General features: G+C 37.5%; 8 protein-coding genes and 1 non-coding gene across 11 annotated transcripts in view; 4 read left to right on the forward strand and 5 right to left on the reverse strand.

The window, feature by feature from the left end:
- On the forward strand, positions 1403–3983 carry LOC104713090 (F-box/kelch-repeat protein At1g74510-like). The gene is made up of 3 exons (XM_010430136.2): positions 1403–1603; positions 1746–1825; positions 2301–3983. The coding sequence occupies exons 1-3, from the start codon at positions 1572–1574 to the stop codon at positions 3647–3649; spliced, it is 1461 nt and encodes a 486-aa protein (XP_010428438.1). The 5' UTR covers positions 1403–1571; the 3' UTR covers positions 3650–3983.
- On the reverse strand, positions 4141–5598 carry LOC104713091 (HVA22-like protein a). The gene is made up of 5 exons (XM_010430137.2): positions 5360–5598; positions 5074–5100; positions 4841–4963; positions 4506–4749; positions 4141–4420 (listed from the first exon to the last, which is right to left on the reverse strand). The coding sequence occupies exons 1-5, from the start codon at positions 5419–5421 to the stop codon at positions 4346–4348; spliced, it is 531 nt and encodes a 176-aa protein (XP_010428439.1). The 5' UTR covers positions 5422–5598; the 3' UTR covers positions 4141–4345.
- On the reverse strand, positions 6038–8496 carry LOC104713092. Of its 2 annotated transcripts, none has more exons than XM_010430139.2 (10): positions 8234–8496; positions 7589–7755; positions 7387–7451; positions 7246–7286; positions 7079–7167; positions 6868–6981; positions 6645–6722; positions 6501–6566; positions 6338–6412; positions 6038–6271 (listed from the first exon to the last, which is right to left on the reverse strand). In XM_010430139.2, the coding sequence occupies exons 1-10, from the start codon at positions 8373–8375 to the stop codon at positions 6161–6163; spliced, it is 948 nt and encodes a 315-aa protein (XP_010428441.1). In that variant the 5' UTR covers positions 8376–8496; the 3' UTR covers positions 6038–6160. The 2 variants fall into 2 exon arrangements, with proteins under 2 accessions (XP_010428441.1, XP_010428440.1); XM_010430138.2 differs by having other exon boundaries at positions 6338–6415.
- Positions 8553–10553, forward strand: LOC104713096 (cytochrome P450 98A8). The gene has a single exon (XM_019229460.1). The coding sequence runs from the start codon at positions 8940–8942 to the stop codon at positions 10431–10433; it is 1494 nt and encodes a 497-aa protein (XP_019085005.1). The 5' UTR covers positions 8553–8939; the 3' UTR covers positions 10434–10553.
- LOC104713094 (cytochrome P450 98A9-like) lies at positions 11162–13189 on the forward strand. The gene has a single exon (XM_019229459.1). The coding sequence runs from the start codon at positions 11531–11533 to the stop codon at positions 13058–13060; it is 1530 nt and encodes a 509-aa protein (XP_019085004.1). The 5' UTR covers positions 11162–11530; the 3' UTR covers positions 13061–13189.
- LOC104713097 (NAP1-related protein 1) lies at positions 13660–16119 on the reverse strand. The gene is made up of 10 exons (XM_010430144.2): positions 15816–16119; positions 15230–15352; positions 15095–15145; positions 14922–14993; positions 14705–14818; positions 14538–14602; positions 14338–14401; positions 14186–14242; positions 14058–14105; positions 13660–13918 (listed from the first exon to the last, which is right to left on the reverse strand). Exons 1-10 carry the CDS (start codon positions 15942–15944, stop codon positions 13865–13867), a joined length of 777 nt encoding a protein of 258 aa, XP_010428446.1. The 5' UTR covers positions 15945–16119; the 3' UTR covers positions 13660–13864.
- TRNAL-AAG lies at positions 16394–16474 on the reverse strand. Its single transcript has one exon. It is a non-coding gene; the product is annotated as a tRNA-Leu (tRNA).
- LOC104713098 (putative pentatricopeptide repeat-containing protein At1g74580) lies at positions 16512–19724 on the forward strand. Its single transcript, XM_010430145.2, has one exon. The coding sequence runs from the start codon at positions 16780–16782 to the stop codon at positions 19072–19074; it is 2295 nt and encodes a 764-aa protein (XP_010428447.1). The 5' UTR covers positions 16512–16779; the 3' UTR covers positions 19075–19724.
- The window catches only part of LOC104713099 (glutathione S-transferase U10), a 1548-nt gene continuing 950 nt past the window's right edge, over positions 19738–20335 (reverse strand). Inside the window, exon 2 of one of the 2 annotated variants that reach the window (XM_010430147.1) lies at positions 19738–20289. In XM_010430147.1, coding sequence (XP_010428449.1) covers positions 19915–20289 — 375 coding nt within the window. In that variant the 3' untranslated portion in view covers positions 19738–19914. The remainder of the gene's footprint in view (positions 20290–20335) is intronic. The other variant, XM_010430146.2, reaches the window with a different exon arrangement.

Raw genomic sequence — 20335 nt, forward strand, 5'->3', positions numbered from 1 at the left:
TGGTTACGCTCAAATACTGAAATTCGACTAATACAGTATGAAACTTTTTCTTTTGAATTACGTTCTCTGTTTTACTCGTCTTCAGGTTTTATTTTCATAATAACTTTGATCGTTTGGTTTCTAAAAAATGATATTTCAAATTTCTGTAATTTCAGAAATGCAACTTATAAACATTTATATGCCTTATGTCTTTATAAAATGCATGTTGACGATCCAATATGTTTTTCCTATCACTTTCTTCAAAATTCTATGGACTACTGTTCTGTTACTAAAATTTTTATCCCTTTTTGTTCCCACATTATCGGAGGGACACTCTTTATAGTATGTTTCTTTCCCAATTCCGCAGCTAACTCGTAAAAAAAATTGTTACTAATTGTTAAATTTGGGTTTATCTTGGGCTTCTAACTAAAAACCAATTGGCAATTAGTAGATTGACTTTAACCCTTTATATATTAATGATAATCTCTTTACACTTCAGATGTGGGATTTGGTTTGTATCCCAACAATCTCCCCTTCAAACCAAGTACCACATGTGGGATATTAACATGCCTCCTCGAGATGATAACTCCATCTCGAACCGATCCCACTTGGACCTATAATAAACCCCTTCTTGGGCCCCTATTACTCGGGTTAACAAGAGGCATGTCTGTATCCACTTTTCTAGGTCCACCAGAATTTTAACCTGGCTCTGATACCATGTTAAATTTGGGCTTATCTTGGGCTTCTAACTAATAACCAATTGACAATTAGTAGATTGACCTTAACCCTTTATATATTTGATAATCTCTTTACACTTCAGATGTGGGACTTGGTTTGTATCCCAACACTAATAGAAATTATTATTCGAAAATTTTCAATCTAAGAGTTACGAAAGTGATGAATCGTTGTTTTGACTCAAATGTAAAACTACTATTTTTTGAAAAATTCAACATAATCAACTAGGAATCATATATATAGGTTCTTCATTCAGACAAGCCGATTTGACAAGTTACTTCAACTCTGGTGTACATGTTCTTTAACTGCAAATTGCAAGACGCATAAACCATCCACATCATACTTCTGGTTTATATCAATTGTTTTTTTATAAAGAAGATAAAAGATGTTTGTTTATGTTAAAGAAAATAAAGTAGTATAAAAAAAATCAAATTGGATTAGGTTAAAATCCAAAAACAAAAGACATTAACGTGAGCAAAGAAAGAAGACTTTAGTTGTCCGAAGCAGAAACACGTGCAAAAGAGCTTAAGAATCAGCCGTTAAGTAGCAAACGGCGTTGTCCGTCGACTCTTTTAACATAAAATACCGAAACTACCCTTCCACTATTCTCTCCTCGTCATGAATACGATCCGAGTAATATACTTATAAAAAAATTAGTATAAAGAATATATAAAAAAAATTATTCATCAGCTTTATTCATTCATTCTTCAATTTTTATATGTATATAAATCCACCACTGGTTCATTCGTGCATCTTTCTTTAATCATAAATAAAAAATTAAACATTAAAAAAAAATAAAAAATGCAAAATCACAGCTCAAATATGTTACCAATTCAGCAAAAAATGTGAAGCCCGGAATGCGAAGATGCAATATCATCATCATCCATAGGTTGAGAGAGCTTCACACATACTCTGTTTCAGTTTTTTTTTTTTTTTTTTTTTTTTTTAATACAAAAAGTCTTGTCTGAATTTTTTGTTGGTATCTAAAGTTGGGTTCTTTTTTTTTGGTCTGGATTTCTTATAAATTTCAGATCTTTAAATCAGACTCTGCTTGACGAACTTATCGAGGAATCTGGGATTTATTCTTCTTCTTCTTCGATAATTAACTCTGGTGAGATTGATTTTACTTAACTCTTTGTTTCAGTTTTTTCGAATTTGAGATCCGATGATATGTGATTTTATATATTTATTTATTGGGTGTTGTTGAATCTCAGCTTTGTCCATTGATCCAATTGGGTAGCTTTTGCATGTTTCCTGATTGTGAAAGTTTGTATCTTTTTTATGATCCTGATCGTAATTGCGATTTCCACCAACCAAAATCTGTTTTTGTGGAGAGAGGAGTCTAATGATGATTGGCTTTTTTTTTTTTTTTGCTTAATTAGAAGAAAATCTTAATCTCAAGAATTGTACTTTTTAATCTTACTTAAGCGTGGCGGCGATGATTTTGATTGATGATGAGATCATTCATTGATATGTTTTTGAACAAAGATCACACTCACTGTGTCAATAAATGTCATAATGCGTGTGGTTTGATTTAAATCTTATTGTTTCTGAGATTGGGATTGGTTTGTTTCTTTTGTCTTTAGTATCATCCATCATCATCATGTTGGAGGCTCCGAGTTATCTGGTGTCAAGAGATTTACCATCTTCATGTGAGGAAGAGAGCAAGTGGATTTATAACGCACACTGTGTGCTTCAGCTCTCTTTCAAGAAACGGTTCTTGGATGATGATGATATCGACGAAAGAGGAGGAAGCTCTGTTAAGAAAATGTTACGGGTTGATGAATCTGACAAGGTTACTGATATTCTTCAGCTTGCTAAGACCTACCAGAGGTCTAACCAGAGTCAACAAAGTGGTCCACCGATAACTCGGCTTGATCATAACGCACTTCTCAACTGTTTGGCTCACTGCTCCTTGTCTGATTTCGGGTCCATTGCTTCGACCAATAAAACCTTCCGCTCGCTTATTAAGGATAGTGAGTTGTATAGGCTGAGACGGGCTAAGGGTATTGTGGAGCATTGGATTTACTTTTCTTGTAGGCTTTTGGAATGGGAAGCTTATGATCCAAATGGAGACCGCTGGTTACGTGTACCGAAGATGACATTTAACGAGTGTTTCATGTGTTCGGATAAAGAGTCTCTTGCGGTTGGCACTGAGCTTCTTGTTTTCGGTAAAGAGATCATGTCTCATGTGATTTACAGGTATAGTATCTTGACCAATGCATGGACGTCAGGTATGCAAATGAATGTCCCTAGGTGCTTGTTTGGATCAGCGAGTCTAGGAGAGATCGCGGTTGTAGCTGGAGGATGTGATCCTCGTGGTCAGATATTGAGTTCAGCTGAGCTTTATAACTCGGAGACCGGGGAATGGACTGTACTTCCAAGCATGAATAAGGCGAGGAAAATGTGCTCGAGCGTGTTCATGGACGGGAATTTCTATTGTCTCGGAGGTATAGGAGAGGGGAACTCGAAGATGCTGATGTGCGGTGAAGTCTATGATCTCAAGAAGAGGACATGGACACTGATACCTGACATGTTACCTGACAGAAGCAATGGAGGTGGAGGAGATCAAGCGAACGAGACTGCTGCTGCAACGGCTGCTTCAGCGGCGCCACCGCTTCTAGCAGTTGTAAAAGACCAGCTCTATGCTGCGAATTACGCGCTGCAAGAGGTGAGGAGGTATGACAAAAAGCTTAATGTATGGAATAAAGTGGGGAGTTTGCCAGAGAGGGCTTCTTCGATGAACGGTTGGGGAATGGCGTTTAGAGCATGTGGGGATCAGTTAGTGGTGGTTGGAGGGCCTAGGGCAATAGGAGGAGGGTTCATAGAGATCAATGCTTGTGTCCCAGGCGAAGGAGCGGAACTGCATTGGAGAGTTCTTGCTTCTAAGCCATCGGAAAACTTTGTGTATAACTGTGCGGTGATGGGATGTTGATGAAAGAAGAAGACTTGAGAGAGGCATTTCAAAGCTATTATTGACTTCTTTTATTAGAGATTTTTCTTTTTTTTCTTTCTTGTTTTGGTTTCAAACAGTTTGGGGATTTTTCTTCTTCTTTTCATGATTGGGGGTCAAAGAGAGTCTCTCTGTTTCCTTCTTTGTCATTGTGGGATTATTGTTGTTGTTCAGGCATAAAACTGGAACTGAAAAAGTTTCCAATAAATTTGAACAAGCACCATGTTTGGCTTGTCTCTCAACATCTTATATTGTAATTTGGTTCCATTGTAACTTCTTCTTTAATAAATTTTGGAAGATTTATAGAGTACAGAAATAATCAATCTTCTCATTCCTTCTTTTTTCTCTTTTCTTCTGGAAGACATAGCTTTCTGATTTAATGATGTTAGATTTGAAACTAAAAAGTTTCTAAAAAATTTCTTATATCTTCATTCTTCATTATAGCAAAACATAATTAAGTACATTGTTGCTAGTTGAAAGCTTGAAACATGCATAGATAATATATTAAAAGAAAACATAGGAATATGAAAATTTCGATTCTAAGAGTCAAATTTGAGAATAAAGATCAGCTTTTTTTTACACGACAGAGATCCACAAAACTAACGCAAGACAAACAACATCAAAGACATGAAACTTGCTTCACACATTCTAAATTTTAAAAAGCTTTTCCAAGGTCTCTTAGTACTGATAACCCTCACCATACATTGTTTCATAACTTTCATGTTCATGCTTATATCTTCTTGATTTATCGGCCTGTGAGAAAAGAGATACATAAGTAAATAAAGAATCACAATTTTATAAATGAGAATAAGAGATCAAGTGGAACAAGACCACATACCCGGCTTAAGATCTTCTCGAAAGCATCAGGTCCATTCTCTGCAATGTACTTCTCAGCAGCTGTTAACACGTCGTCTGGTTTTCTGAAGAAATCCATCTTCTTTGGCACATACCAAATATTAATGCTCCGTGGGTTAACAAACACAGGCCTCACAAAATGCTCATAGACATAAGCAGCGCCGCTGAAGTAAGGAATAACAAGCCAGCAAGTCAAGATCAGCTTCATGTATGACCATATCGGTAACCTGATTACACAACAATAACAACATTGTCAGATAAAAGATTGACTTGTTTCTTGTTATGGTTAATGGGTCTGAATCATCATCTAGTTCTTACCACTCGATGAGTTTGGCAAACGTGAGCTCGATGAGTGTAAGTAGAGAATAAAGAACCCAATATGTTAGCCATTGTTTGTCATCAGCGTGAGACTGAGTTTCAATCGCCTGGACTGAAGCATATCTAAACCATTGAAACATTCAAAGAACAAAAAAGACCATTAGATCAAAGCTTCTGCAGTACATATTTAAAACAATGTAACTAAAACAGAGGAAATATTGGATTCAACTTACAGAGGATAAACGAGACTAACCACAGGCCTGCAAAAAAAAATTCAAAACCAGAGATTATGATTAAATTTCACTCCTAACATTGCAAAAGATTAAAACTTTATAGGAATTAATCAATCAACTTCGTAACTTAAACTAGGGTTATGTCCAAAAAAAATAGAACCTATTCCGCAAAAGGAAGGAACTTTAAAGAGATTTAGGTGACTTCATTAATGGTGAAGTAGAGCAAAAGCAGAAAGAGAGAAGAGAAACTTGATTTAGAGACAAAATTGAAGAAAGTTAACATTACCCAGCAAGAACATCGAAGTTCCTGAGAAGAACCTTGAGGAAATTTCCAGCTCCAGATCCCATCACCAAAGCTTTAGTCTTTTTGGGGGCTTTGAATCAGATTCTTCTTCCACTAAAAAACACAACTCAGTCACTGGAGAGATTAGATTGAGAAAGAGAAAGAGAACGAGCGAATATGATTTGTGTGGTAGACCTGTTGAAAGCTTTTAACTTTATAATTTGGTGTCATAACAAAAAAAGTGTGAAAACGATATGAATTGGAAAAAAAAGCAGCTAACCATTAATTTCTTTTTGGAAAAATCCAAAGCTTTTAGGAAATTGTTACCAACAAGACAAAAAAAAGAAATGGAAATTAGCTTAAAGTTAAAACGTTGACACGAATAATAAAAGTAGTAATCTTTTTCTTTGGGTAATAATGGAAATTAGCTATCTTTAGTTATGTATTTGGAAATTTTGGCGAAAAAGGTAAATTTAATTTACCTATCTTTGATTCTGTAAGTTTTTCTATAGCCGACATCAGAAAATAATAGCTCTTTTTTATAAAAAAAAAATTATATGTAAAAAAAAAAAAATTATGTCGGCTATCGAAAACTGATTTACATTGTATTTATTTATTTTTTAATGTGAATCCAAGAAAATATTGTTTTGATATATGTAAGAAGTTAAAAAGAACACTAGATTAGAGTAACATATTTTCACTATAAATTGGAAGAAAATTTTACATGAACATGTAGTGATGACATAATGGTTTTCAACTTAGTGATGAAAGAAGCTTCTTAATTAATACAATTCGGTTTATATATTAGCTCTTTGTTGCACAGCCGAGTGGGAATGATCGAACCTTCATTTTTCCTCCCAATGCGAGCGCCAGCAGATCAAACTCTTCTACATACCACAGCTCTGATACTATTGCCTGCATCAACAGAGAGATTTACTCAGTTCTTAGTCAAGAAAAAACTTCATTTTGTTGTGAGTTTACCTTGAATCCTCGGATTTGGTTGTTTAGTCTTGTGACCAACTCATGGAGAATCTGGAGATGGTCGTCAGAACCAGCCTGCTACATAAAAGAAACATCCAATTAAGTCATGGAGATTCTCTGCAACATTGGATTCTTTAGTTTGTCGACCATAAGTAATACTTGCCTTAGTTGGAGATATTGGAGGACCAAGCAGCCTTGCCAATGATGTATGAAGAATTGCAGCATCATACTGAAACAAACACAAGGATCAGAGACAAGTGGTTTGTGTTCATTGAGAGGTATATACAGTTTCTGAAATAGATATTACAAGTTGTTTCTCTGGTGCACGTGGAAGAACAGATTTCAGTTTGGAGCGGATTGTTATAGGATCATCTCCAGACTTAACCTGGTGAAACATGAAACAGGGCATAAGTCCTAGATATTTGATTAAGCCATTTCTAAAGAACTTGTTAGCATAGTTTTTTGTCATGGAGGATGAAATGGAGATCTGACTCACATTTGTTGAGGCAAAGTGAAAGTTGCAAAATTACCTTCCAACATCCAAGAAGAACACCAGTCGAGGTTAACAGAACTCTATCCAAGATAATCTCCAAAGGGCAAAGCTTATTAGCAACTGCTTTAACAGCAGCTGCTTCTCCTTCAACCTGATAATGAAGAAGTGATTCAGAGACTAGAATCTTCACAAGAGAAGAATTCTAGTGGACTGGTGATAAGATAAATGATAAAGTAAAAACAACAGACCTCATCTTCAGTAGCTGGAACAGAGAAAATGTGATTTGATGCATGAAACATGCTGAAGTGGTACATCTTAGAGTCCTGAAACCAGATTGCTAAAACAAAACCATAGTAAGAGAGAAGAAAATACAATTACCCGCAGTATATGGTAATAGGCATAGCGGCAAGCTTACTATTTTCAAAGTAAGGAGTGAACACATCTTTTACTGCTTTCCTGCGATAGAACATAAAAGAACACCTTTCTAGCAGTAGAACATTTTTAAAACAGGATAAATTTTCATTAAGATTGGGAATGGGGCAAGTTACACACTCACGAGACTAGGACAGAGTATTCTGTGCTGAGATGTAATACATTAGCTCGCACAGGGGGATTCGCAACCTATATATGAGCAAACTGAATATTTCTACAATCATACATGATACATAGCTATCACAAAAATCAATTATAAACTTCACTATACAGAGCCACTACTCCATTCTAACAATAGTAGAAGTAGAGATGTAGCATTCTACTACCTTCAGGACAGGTGATATTTCTCCATCTTTCAGTGTGAAGAGATCTGAAAGTGACAATGACTGAGACGTTTCACCTTGCTTAAGGAAGACAGGTCCATTTTCTTGTAAATCCCGTTCCATCTTATCATACAGCCTTGTGCTTTGCTCCACATAGGTGACAAAGGAATCTGAAACATACCAGACTTATTATTGCAATGAATGGTGGTAACCCATTTGCTTTAGATACAATCTTGATACAGATAAAGAAAACACTTAACAAAGGCACTATGTTCTGCATATGATCCACTAAAGATGTTGGCTAACAAGCATATCCAAAACATAGATCGGCTCAAGATCCATTGCAAGCTCAAAACCTTGAGTACAAAAACAGAGACATATCTTCGGAAAAAAAAAACATACATAGACATTAAAAACTAGTCCTTTACGCAATACTTAACTACACTCAGTGCTGATGAATCCTTCTGTTAGCAAGTCAACATCGATGATCCAATTACGAAACCCATATTCATTAAAAGAAACACAATTTAGCTAATTAATCAAATCGGATCGGGATAGTAAAATTTAACACACCATCGAAATCTCAGAATATACAAAAAGGTACTTAATTTCGAGTGATTGATAAATAAGCAACCTTTAAGAACTTACCTGATGAAGATGACGAAGAAGATGGAGAATTTCGAAGACCCATTTGGAAAAGAGAGTAGAAGATAGTGAGAGAGACTGTCCATAATAACACAGCGATTCTCCAATTCGGTGTCCTAATCGCAGACGTCGTCGCTGTCGCCATTTCCCCTTTTGTTTCGTTTCTTTGGATAACTCCAGTACTCTTTCTCCATCAGACTCTCGCCATTAACGTCAAGCTCTGTTCGGTGTTATTTTTTTGGTTATTTTCCATTTAATTTTTGCTACTCAATTATTTATTTTTACAATTTACTAATTAATAGATTTATATCCAAAAATTCCCAAAATATCAATAAATAAATAAATAAAATATTAAAAACCTTTTTTTGTAAGTAAACAGAAAATGCAAAAAGTGTGAAGAGTGTATGAAGGGACCAAATCAAGGCTTTTACTTGTGCATACCAAAGTTGTGTGTTCTCTAAACTTACGTAAGTAAAATCTCAAAAGCTTTCTTCTATGTTTTACGGTTTGTGTATAAAAACTTAAGCAGAAGATGTTACAATAAATGTTATTACTTGTGCATACCAAAGTTGTGTGTTCTCTAAACTTACGTAAGTAAAATCTCAAAAGCTTTCTTCTATGTTTTACGGTTTGTGTATAAAAACTTAAGCAGAAGATGTTACAATAAATGTATATCATATAACTGTTTCACATTGTGGAAGCCAAAAAAATGGTTCTATATCTAATTTCGTTACTCCCTATCCTCGTAGCCACCATTATGCTTTATCAACGATGGTGGAGATCCAACATACCGCCTGGACCAAAACCAAAGTTTCTGATTGGTAACCTCCACCAAATGAAACCACTTTGGACTCATTCTTTCTCGGAGTGGTCAGAGACTTATGGTCCCATCATATCAGTGTGGATAGGTTCACAGCTCACGGTTGTGGTCTCGAGCTCTGATTTAGCCAAACAAGTTTTGAGAGACAAAGACAATCAATTGTCTAACCGACACAGGATCGCGAGGATGACTCAGACCGGTACCGATCTTGTTTGGTCTGATTACAGTCCGCATTATGTAAAACTGAGGAAACTTTGTACACTCGAGCTCTTTTCTCTGAAAAGCATCGAGAATTTCAGGTCGTTGAGAGAGATGGAAGCAAGATCGATGGTTGTGTCGATTCTAAAGGACTTAATGAGCAATTCAGCCGATGGCCAGGCAAGAAAACCGTTGGTCGTGAGGAAGTACCTAGCTGCGGTTGTTTTGAACACCATCTCAAGACTAATGATCGGGAAAGAGTTTGGGTCTGAGGAAGGAAAAGAGTTTAAATCGATCGTTGAGAAAGAACATCTTCTCAGTGGCTCAGGGACGCTTCTTGATCACGTCTGGTGGCTCAAATGGGTTTCGTCTTGGTTCATTAGCGATAAGGAATTCTTAGCACACAAGGATCGGAGAACAAAGTGGTTTAGAGGAGCTATAATGGTGGAAGAAGATGTAGCAATAGAGGACCACAAGGGTTTTGTTCGGAAATTGTTAGTGTTGAAAGAGCAGAAAGAGCTGAGCGAAGAGACGGTTGGGGGACTAGTCTGGAACATGTTAACCGCGGGTGCTGACACAACTGCGGTTGTTATCGAATGGGCTATGGCAGAGATGATCAAGTGCCCTACCGTGCAAGAAAAGGCGCAACAGGAGCTTGATTCCGTGGTTGGATCCGAAAGGTTAATGTCTGAATCAGATATTCCAAAACTGCCATATCTGCAATGCGTGGTTAAAGAAGCTCTCAGGCTTCACCCGTCAACACCGTTAATGCTTCCACACAAAGCAAGCGAAACAGTTTGGGTAGGTGGCTATAAGGTCCCTAAAGGAGCTACGGTTTATGTCAATGTGCAGGCGATTGGGAGAGACCCAGCAAACTGGAGAGACCCGTATGAATTTAGACCAGAGAGGTTTCTTCAGGAGGAAACCGATGTTAAAGGTCGAGACTTCAGGGTTCTTCCGTTCGGATCAGGAAGACGGATGTGTCCAGCAGCACAGCTCAGCATGAACTTGATGACATTGGTGATGGGAAATTTGTTGCATTGCTTCTCATGGAGTTCCCCTATTCCTGGAGAAATGATTGACATGAGCGAGAATCCAGGATTGCTTTGTAACATGAGGACTCCATTGCAGGCTCTAGCTTTGCCGAGAGCTGCAGCAAGAGTTATACCTTTACCTTTAGATTAACTCAGATAATTAATAACCATAGACACCAAGATAAGATGAATGGAAATGATCATGTTGTCAAACCTAAGAGACATGTAGCTATTATATAAATGGATAATAAAAGAGAATATATATATTCACATGGAGAAAGATCAAAATCTCATGATAAGCATTGCCATAACTAAAACCTCAAAAACACAAACATCATTACACATTTATCTAATAGAAGCATACCAGCAATTTGGTTATCTTGATGAAAAAAAAAAAGGACTGCCTATACATAAAAATGACTGCATTAAGATTACTTTCTCTCTTGAGTCTTTGACTAGCAAGTAATAGGTGCCCGTAGAAATTTGAAACTACTTCGTTGGGGTATTTTTGTTAGAGATAATTGAGTTTTGTATAACATAAAGTCACCTTCGTATAAGTTAGTTTCTACGTTAAGAGTCACGATTTGTATGTTGTGTCTTATGAAGAGTCATGTCGTTTCTTATTGCACAACACAATGTTTCACTTGTATAAGTACAGATCGAGTCTCTATTTCCTGCAACACAAAGTCTGTAATACAATCAAGTTTCAGAATTCAGTGCATTAAAAGTTCTGTTCTTTACTCTTTCTCTCATACTCTGTTTCTGAATCAAAAGTTCAACAATTTTATCGAACACGGTGTGCAACATTAGAAAGCACACAGAAATGATTTTATAAGTTCAACATAGTCAATATGAGTATGCCTATATACCTTCCCCGTACGTAGTCCACCGGAAAAGTAGTTTACAGCCCTATCTCTCTCTCTCGGCGATTGATTTACCAACGTCATCGTCCTCATCAACAAAGGAAGATGTACTACTAATCACTTCCTTTTAACCGAGCTTGGTTCACTAATTAATCAGATGAAGTGCGTCACCACAACTTCCAAACCGGGTTAAACCAAACAAAAGTTCTACTAAAATTATCAATCGAACAGAAAAATGCAATTAGTGTGGGAAAGCAAAAGTGAACCATATTCATGACAATTTCATGCAAATTTACGTGCCGTCTAATTAGCTTATTCGATAACCATGAGTCTAAGTTCTTCATGAATGGTTTAATATTTCTTGTATATAAAAAAACACTTTTCTATGAGGAAGTATCAAACTTGTAGTACAATATTTTTTTCACTTTGTCAAAGCAACATGGATTTATTACTGATTACACTAATCACTATCGTAATCGCGGCCGTCATACAAAATCTACGACGTCGTAGATCCAACATACCGCCGGGACCACCACCGCAATTTCTAGTGGGAAACCTCAATCAACTGAAACCACTATGGACACAGTCTTTCTCCGAGTGGTCACAGACTTATGGCCCCATCATATCGGTGTGGTTAGGGTCACAGCTAGCTGTCGTAGTATCTAGCTCTGACTTAGCTAAACAAGTGTTGAGAGACAAAGACTACCAGCTTTGTAACAGACACAGAACAGCAAGAATGACTCAAAACGGTAGCGATCTTATTTGGTCTGATTATGGAGCACATTATGTGAAAATGAGGAAACTATCTACACTCGAGCTCTTTTCACTGAAAAGCATCGAGTGTTTCAGGTCAATGAGAGAGATGGAAGTAAGATCTGTGGTGAAGTCGATTTTTAACGACTTGATGAGCGATGATCAGAAGCCTGTGGTGCTGAGGACATATCTAGGTTCGGTTGCTTTGAACATTGTTTCAAGATTAGTGATCGGCAAAACGTTCGAACCAAAAGAAGCAAGAGAGTTTAAATCGATTGTTGATAGGGAGACTCGTTTGCCTGGTGCAACCAAGATGCTTGATTACGCAACTTGGCTTAAACGGGTTTCGTCATGGTTCACTAGCGACAAGGCGTTCATGAAGCACATGGCTCGGAGAAAAAACTGGTTTAGACGAGCTGTAATGGATAAAGAATACGGAGGACGAGACGAGAAGTGTTTTGTTCAGAGTCTACTAGCGTTGAAAGAGAAGAATGAGCTTACCGAGGAGACTGTGATGGGACTGGTCTGGAACATGTTAACCGCAGGTGCTGACACAACTGCCATTACTATTGAATGGGCAATGGCAGAGATGATAAGATGCCCGGCTGTGCAAGAAAAGGTGCAGAATGAGCTTGATTCCGCGGTTGGATCCGAACGGTTAATGTCTGATACAGATATCCCGAAGCTGCCATATCTGCAATGCGTACTCAAAGAAGCTCTCCGGCTTCACCCTCCAACACCATTGATGCTTCCACACAAGGCCAGCGAATCAGTTCAGATAGGAGGGTACAGAGTTCCTATGGGAGCCACGGTTTATGTCAACGTGCAGGCCATTGGTCGAGATCCAGCAAACTGGAGTAACCCTGATGAGTTTAGACCAGAGCGGTTTCTTGTAGAGGAAACAGATGTCAAAGGTCAAGACTTTCGGGTTCTTCCGTTTGGATCAGGAAGACGGGTGTGTCCAGCCGCACAACTCAGCCTCAATATGATGACGTTAGCACTAGGTAATTTACTGCATTGTTTCTCATGGAGATTCTCTACACCTATTGAGCACATCGACATGACTGAGAAGCCTGGATTAGTTTGTTACATGAAGACTCCATTGCAGGCTCTAGCTTCGGCCAGGCAGCCACAAGAGTTATATAACTTTTCACTGAAATAGATCATACATATTAATCTACCTAATATAAGAGAGATTCTCAACTGAGATAAAACAGATGTAGCAATGGCAAGATTTAGGACATGGCTGATGAGTTCGTACAAACAGAATGTAGCTAATATAGTAAATAAACTAAATATTCCAAAAGAGAAAGCTTAGTCTCATCATTGCTAAAATCGAGAACCTCATAACACAAACTTTACACATCTGTTATAGAAGCAAGCCAGCAATGTGTTATCTTAGGCTCCCATCATTCCTCACCGTCTTCCTCCTCTTCATCGTCGTCATCGTCGTCTTCTTCTCCCTGAAGAGATTTTAGTTTTCAAACATTTATCAGGTTAAATGATGGAGTACAATAACAAACCATGTGACTCATAATAATAATCCAGACTTAAACTCAATTAATCAATGTATTTTGAGGAGCAATGAAATGATTGTTTTACCTCTTCATCACCATCATCATCTCCATCAAAATCCTCTTCATCAGCATCCTACGTACATCAAAAATATCTTTAGCNGCCAGGCAGCCACAAGAGTTATATAACTTTTCACTGAAATAGATCATACATATTAATCTACCTAATATAAGAGAGATTCTCAACTGAGATAAAACAGATGTAGCAATGGCAAGATTTAGGACATGGCTGATGAGTTCGTACAAACAGAATGTAGCTAATATAGTAAATAAACTAAATATTCCAAAAGAGAAAGCTTAGTCTCATCATTGCTAAAATCGAGAACCTCATAACACAAACTTTACACATCTGTTATAGAAGCAAGCCAGCAATGTGTTATCTTAGGCTCCCATCATTCCTCACCGTCTTCCTCCTCTTCATCGTCGTCATCGTCGTCTTCTTCTCCCTGAAGAGATTTTAGTTTTCAAACATTTATCAGGTTAAATGATGGAGTACAATAACAAACCATGTGACTCATAATAATAATCCAGACTTAAACTCAATTAATCAATGTATTTTGAGGAGCAATGAAATGATTGTTTTACCTCTTCATCACCATCATCATCTCCATCAAAATCCTCTTCATCAGCATCCTACGTACATCAAAAATATCTTTAGCAACTTTTTCCATCTACAGAAAAGAGGACTGAAACTTAACTGACGAATAGATTACATTGTTGAAGTAGGTGAGAGGGTTGGACCACAGATCTTCCTTGATGATATCAGCAACCTGCTCCAAGAGGACATCCCCGAGTTCAAATTGGGCAGATAATAAAAACGGTCTATATAACTTAATAACAAGTCAGAAAGTAGAGGAGCCTGTACCTCATCATGAATCTCATCCCCAGCATCTTCCTTATGTTGAGCATCAGTAAACCAAGTAAAGAAACTGAAGAGAAAGTTGAATGGAAAATTGTTAATCATATGCAACTACCAATACAAAAGAGTTAAACTTTGCAGCATCTATCCATGACCACAAGAATTTCACTAAGACTATGATCATTCAATAGGCTCTAGAACAATACCTCTCCTCTGGCAATGCACGTTTGTTTCCTTTCTTATCATCATGGTTCACTCCATTTGGCAAACCCTGCATAATTGAGAAACATCATTAAGAATAAAGCCGAAGAGAGACAGATAAAGTAAAAAAAAAATTCTTATATTGCACAAGCAGAAATATATATATATTCACCTTGCCCTCCTTCCACTTGATAGGAGTTGCTGTGATTTTTGTTGTTCCTTCTTCAAAGAAGGTAAACGTCTTCGTAAGTTTGGCATCCTCAAAGAAAGGGTTGGAACTGAAGTTCTGTGATTGATGCCCAATTTAACAATACCAAGTAACTTCTTAGATCAATAGGAAAAGACAATAAAAACGAATAGTAAATTGAGATGGATAAAGAGAAACATACAAAAGTTATAGAGTATCCAGATTTCACATCTTTGGCATCCTCCACTTCCAGAGAGCTCAAGTACTTAAAAATCTGTAAAAACAGGGAAACCAAATGAAGAGTTATAATGGGTGTAACTGCAGAATATAATGATACTTTATCTACATCATAATCTTTGAAAAGAAAGCTCAAACCTTTTGGTCTTCTTCAGTCAAGAGATCACCTAGTGCTGGATGACTCAAAAACTACAACGAACATGTGGACAGTCAATAAGAGTAGAAGAAGTTATAAACAGTAACTGGAAACTACCTAGAAGATATACAACTTACAGCAGTCAACCAAAAGTCTGGAATGGACTGGATAATTTCGTTACGCTTGTCATAGACAGGTTTCCGTATCTCGTTATATTTTTGCTCCACTTCCAAGACCTCATCACTGGCCTTTTCGTTAATCTAGAACCAACAAAGTAACAAATCATCAGAGAAAACAAAAAAAAAAAAAGGAGAAAAAGGAACACTTTAGAGCTAATGTTAATTCTAACTGTTTGAGCTTAAACTTCTCAAATAGTACTCTTTCCACTAACTTCACTACAGGCATTACAGAAGCTACTAATTGCAGAGAGCAGTCACATGATAATAAATACATAAATCTCACAAAAACGTTCTAAATTTGCATCTGTAGCAAACAAGAGAAAAAAGACCAATCTTTCATGTAAAATTCAACAAAGCCATAAATAAAGATATGAACTTTCATGCCTAGTTAGCAACAGAAACATCTGAGTAAAAGCTGTAAAATTAGAATTGGAATCCATTCAAACTTAACCAGGATACAGAGCATAAAAACAAAAGCGACAAATCCGGAGAATTAGAGCAAATTAACGAAGATATGAATGAAAGAAGAGATATTTATAAAAACCTTCTCGAGGTTTTCTTGAATCTCCTGAAGCTTCTCAATTGAGAGAACAAGCTCTTTATCGATTAGCTCCAAGTTCTCATCTTCGACCTTCTCTTCAATTTTCGACTTCTTGCTCTTATCTGCGACCATTCTCACTCTCAAAAAAACCCTAATTCCAAAGAAAGAGAAGATTCCTCCTCTTTGGTTCCTTCTCTCTTCTTTTTGTGTCTTCCGTCGCAAAGAGAGAATCAGCTAAAACCCTAGTTCCTCTTGATGGAGTTTTATGTTGGGTTGAAGAAGTGTGAGAGTGTGGGCAAAAAAGGGACTTAGGGTTTTGAGGGGTTTATGTGTACCAATCAGATCGCGCCACCTGAGGCTAGTAAGGGTATAATAGTCAATTTCTTAACCAACCTTAGGGTACTTTAAATATTTTCCACTTCGCTTGCTTTTTATAAGTTATCCTATTAGAATAAGTTGATTTAATAAAAGCGGATTATGTCATTTAATTTTAATTTTTCCCCTTTTGTGTTGTATTTACTTCTGGACCACTTAAAAGTAAAACATTATTGCTCTAACAGGAAATAAAAAATAAAAAGGAATGTTGACAGTGGGATTTGAACCCACGCCCTTTCGGACCAGAACCTTAATCTGGCGCCTTAGACCAACTCGGCCATATCAACGTTTTTGTATTAACAAAAGTGAATAAATTATTTATACCAAACTTTTCCACTCGCTTCTGCGCCGGAGTCCCGATTTAGTCCTACCAGTGCCGGCGTATAGTAGCCGTTGTAGTTTCATCGCAATTGTTTTCCGGGTCCTCTCCTCAGTGATAAAGAATCTGGCTTTTCTGATTTTTATAATCTTTTCAATCTTACTTAAAACTTTTCTAGGGTTCTTCTGTTCTTCTTTGCTAAATGTCTCTGTGAAACGAAATCAAAGTTTCTAGATTTTTAGGGATTAGGTTACGATTTTTTCATTCTCCTTAATGAGTCCTCCTCTGCTTCTTCCGAGACATGTAACTGCAGTTATAAAATGTCAGAGAGATCCTATGAAAGCCTTGGAAATGTTCAATTCGATGAAGAAAGAGGATGGTTTCAAGCATACTTTATCTACTTACCGCAGCGTGATTGAAAAGCTTGGCCTTCATGGGAGATTCGAAGCCATGGAAGAGGTTTTTGTGGATATGCGTCTTAATGTTTCTAACCATATCCTTGAAGGTGTTTATGTTGGCGCAATGAAGAACTATGGTAGGAAAGGTAAAGTTCAAGAAGCTGTGAATGTGTTTGAAAGGATGGATTTTTATGATTGTCAGCCTACGGTTTTCTCTTATAATGCTATTATGAGTATATTGGTTGATAGTGGTTACTTTGATCAAGCTCACAAGGTGTATATGAGGATGCGTGACAAGGGGATTACGCCTGATGTTTACTCGTTTACGATTAGGATGAAGTCTTTTTGTAAGACGAGTAGGCCTCACGCTGCTTTGAGGCTTCTTAATAATATGTCTTCTCAAGGCTGTGAGATGAATGTGGTTGCTTTTTGTACGGTCGTTGGTGGGTTTTATGAGGAGGGTTTTAAGGATGAGGCGTATGAGTTGTTTGGGAAGATGCTTGGATCGGGTGTTTCGCTTTGTGTTAGTACGTTTAACAAGCTTCTACATGTTCTTTGTAAGAAGGGAGATGTTAAGGAGTGTGAAAAACTACTGGATAAAGTTATCAAAAGAGGTGTTTTACCGAATCTGTTTACTTATAATTTTTTCATTCAAGGGCTTTGTCAGAAAGGTGAGCTTGATGGTGCTGTTCGTATGGTAGGTTGTCTTATAGAGCAGGGGCCAAAACCTGATGTCGTCACGTATAACAATCTTATATGTGGCTTATGTAAGAATTCCAAGTTTCAGGAGGCGGAGGCTTACTTAGGCAAAATGGTTAATGAAGGGCTTGAGCCTGATAGTTTTACTTATAACACACTAATAGCTGGATATTGCAAAAGTGGAATGGTGCAACTTGCTGAAAGGATTCTAGGTAATGCTGTCTTCAATGGGTTTGTGCCTGACGAGTTTACATATCGCTCCTTAATTGACGGATTGTGCCACGAAGGTGATACAAATCGTGCTTTAGCTTTATTTAATGAGGCCTTAGGGAAAGGGATAAAGCCTAAAGTTATTCTTTACAACACACTGATCAAAGGATTGTCTAACCAGGGTTTAATTCTGGAGGCTGCTCAGTTGGCGAGTGAAATGTCTGAAAAGGGTTTGATTCCCGATGTACAGACTTTTAACATACTTGTAAATGGACTATGCAAGATGGGATGTGTTTCTGATGCTGATGGTCTTGTTAAAGTTATGATCTCCAAAGGGTACTTTCCTGACATATTTACTTTCAACATTTTGATTCATGGTTATTCTACACAGTTGAAAATGGAAAACGCACTTGAGATCTTGGATGTTATGTTGGACACTGGCGTTGATCCTGACGTGTACACTTACAACTCTTTGTTGAATGGTCTCTGCAAAACTTCAAAGTATGAAGATGTGATGGAAACATATAAAACGATGATGGAGAAAGGTTGTGCCCCCAACTTATTCACGTTTAATATACTTCTGGAGAGTCTCTGCAGATACCGAAAACTAGATGAAGCCTTGGGGTTGCTGGCAGAAATGAAAAACAAGAGTGTGAATCCAGATGCGGTTACGTTTGGAACGTTGATCGATGGGTTTTGCAAAAATGGAGACTTGGATGGAGCATACACGCTATTTCGGAAGATGGAAGAGGTTTATAAGGTTTCGAGTTCAACGGCGACATATAATATCATCATTCATGCTTTCACTGAGAAGCTAAATGTTACTATGGCGGGAAAACTATTCCAAGAGATGGTTGATCGTTGTATTGTTCCTGATGGATACACATACCGGCTTATGGTTGATGGTTTTTGCAAAACGGGAAATGTCAATTTGGGATACATGTTTCTACTGAAGATGATGGAAAATGGGTTTGTTCCATCGCTCACAACACTTGGACGAGTAATAAACTGTCTTTGTGTGGAGGATAGAGTTTATGAGGCTGCCGGTATTATCCGTCTGATGGTCCAGAAAGGACTGGTCCCTGAGGCTGTCAACACCATTTTTGATATTGACAAAAAGGAGGTGGCTGCTCCTAAGCTTGTCTTGGAGGATCTGTTGAAGAAGAGCTGTGTTACATATTATGCTTATGAACTTCTTTTTGATGGCCTTAGAGATAAAAAGCTACGCAAGAAAAAGGGTTTCACAGTGGTAGGCATGTGAATCTGATGCAATAGTTTACCTCAGATCTGTTTGTTTAAAGAACTGCTCAAGTTCGTGCATCTCAGCACTTTGTTGAGCCATTCCTGGAGAAGATGGTAACTTAACCGTTGATCTGAGCAGCTAAAATCTGTATTGAATTGCCATTTTGGGGTACAAATCTACCCCCGTGAGTTTTCATCCAAGACAAAAAGATGTTGGAGCTGCTCTGTTCTTTTAAAAATGCTATCTAGTGATGCAGCTTGTGTTTTGTCCTGTTGCACTATCAACTCCTGAAAAGTCGAAGAAAGTGGTTCTGTTTGCTTCCATTTCTTCTTTCCCTTTGTTGGTGATGCTTCAAGATAGAATTGAACACAGGCCAAAATCACTACAAGAGCTGGCTCTAAGTCGTTCTCAACTTCATATTCAATCAGTTATTTGTTGGCACCAGTGTGAAAGAAGCCCTAGACAAGGAAGACCTAGCCACTAAGTTGCACGAGGTATTTGGAGCTTCCTGAGTACTATACCCTTTTTGTTATGTGTGGTTAGTTGCTTACAATATCTGTGAAATAGATCTTAGAACGATCAAGTCACATCTTGATTAGAAATGTTATCATTGATGTTACCAACTTATTTATCGCTAAAGAATAACAAGAAAGCGTTTCAGGTGGCTATAGAAAGATTGGATATACCAAAAATGCTTTATTTAGTTCATTATCATACATTAGTAGCTACACAAGTCCATAAATAACTGTCTCAAGGAATTATTTCTTACTTCAAACGGTAATCTAACACTCAATCTGTTATCCTCTGAGACAATATTGAATCTAGATGATTCATCACTAGACCAACATCTTGATCTAATTACGCACTTGCAGCCTGCTGGAGAAGCTTTTGTCTATAGTTTTGGAGAAAGTTCACCAACTTATCACGAGGCACTTCGACTTCTTTCATCACAGTCAGATCTTGCAGACGTTCTATCCAGTTGTATAAAGTCGGAGTGTTCACTGGATCAATTATCTCTACACCAAGTGCTTCACGATAGGCTTTGTGGGCTCCAAAAGTAGCAATGATGGTGATTTCCAAAAGCCCTACATCATCATTCTCTCTGATGTTTTTATTCGGGAAATGCTTCTTGAGTCCCTCTTCAAGAACTTGGACTCTCTTTCTTGCCTCTTCTACAGACTTTGCTTGAGCTTCACCCTCTTGAAACACGACTTGACCCATGACCTCAAACACCTGCAACAAGAAATAGTCATTAGTCTGCTAATCATATCAATGTATG

The sequence above is a fragment of the Camelina sativa genome, chromosome 9, assembly GCF_000633955.1.
Source record: "Camelina sativa cultivar DH55 chromosome 9, Cs, whole genome shotgun sequence".
Classification (NCBI taxonomy): Eukaryota; Viridiplantae; Streptophyta; class Magnoliopsida; order Brassicales; family Brassicaceae; genus Camelina; species Camelina sativa.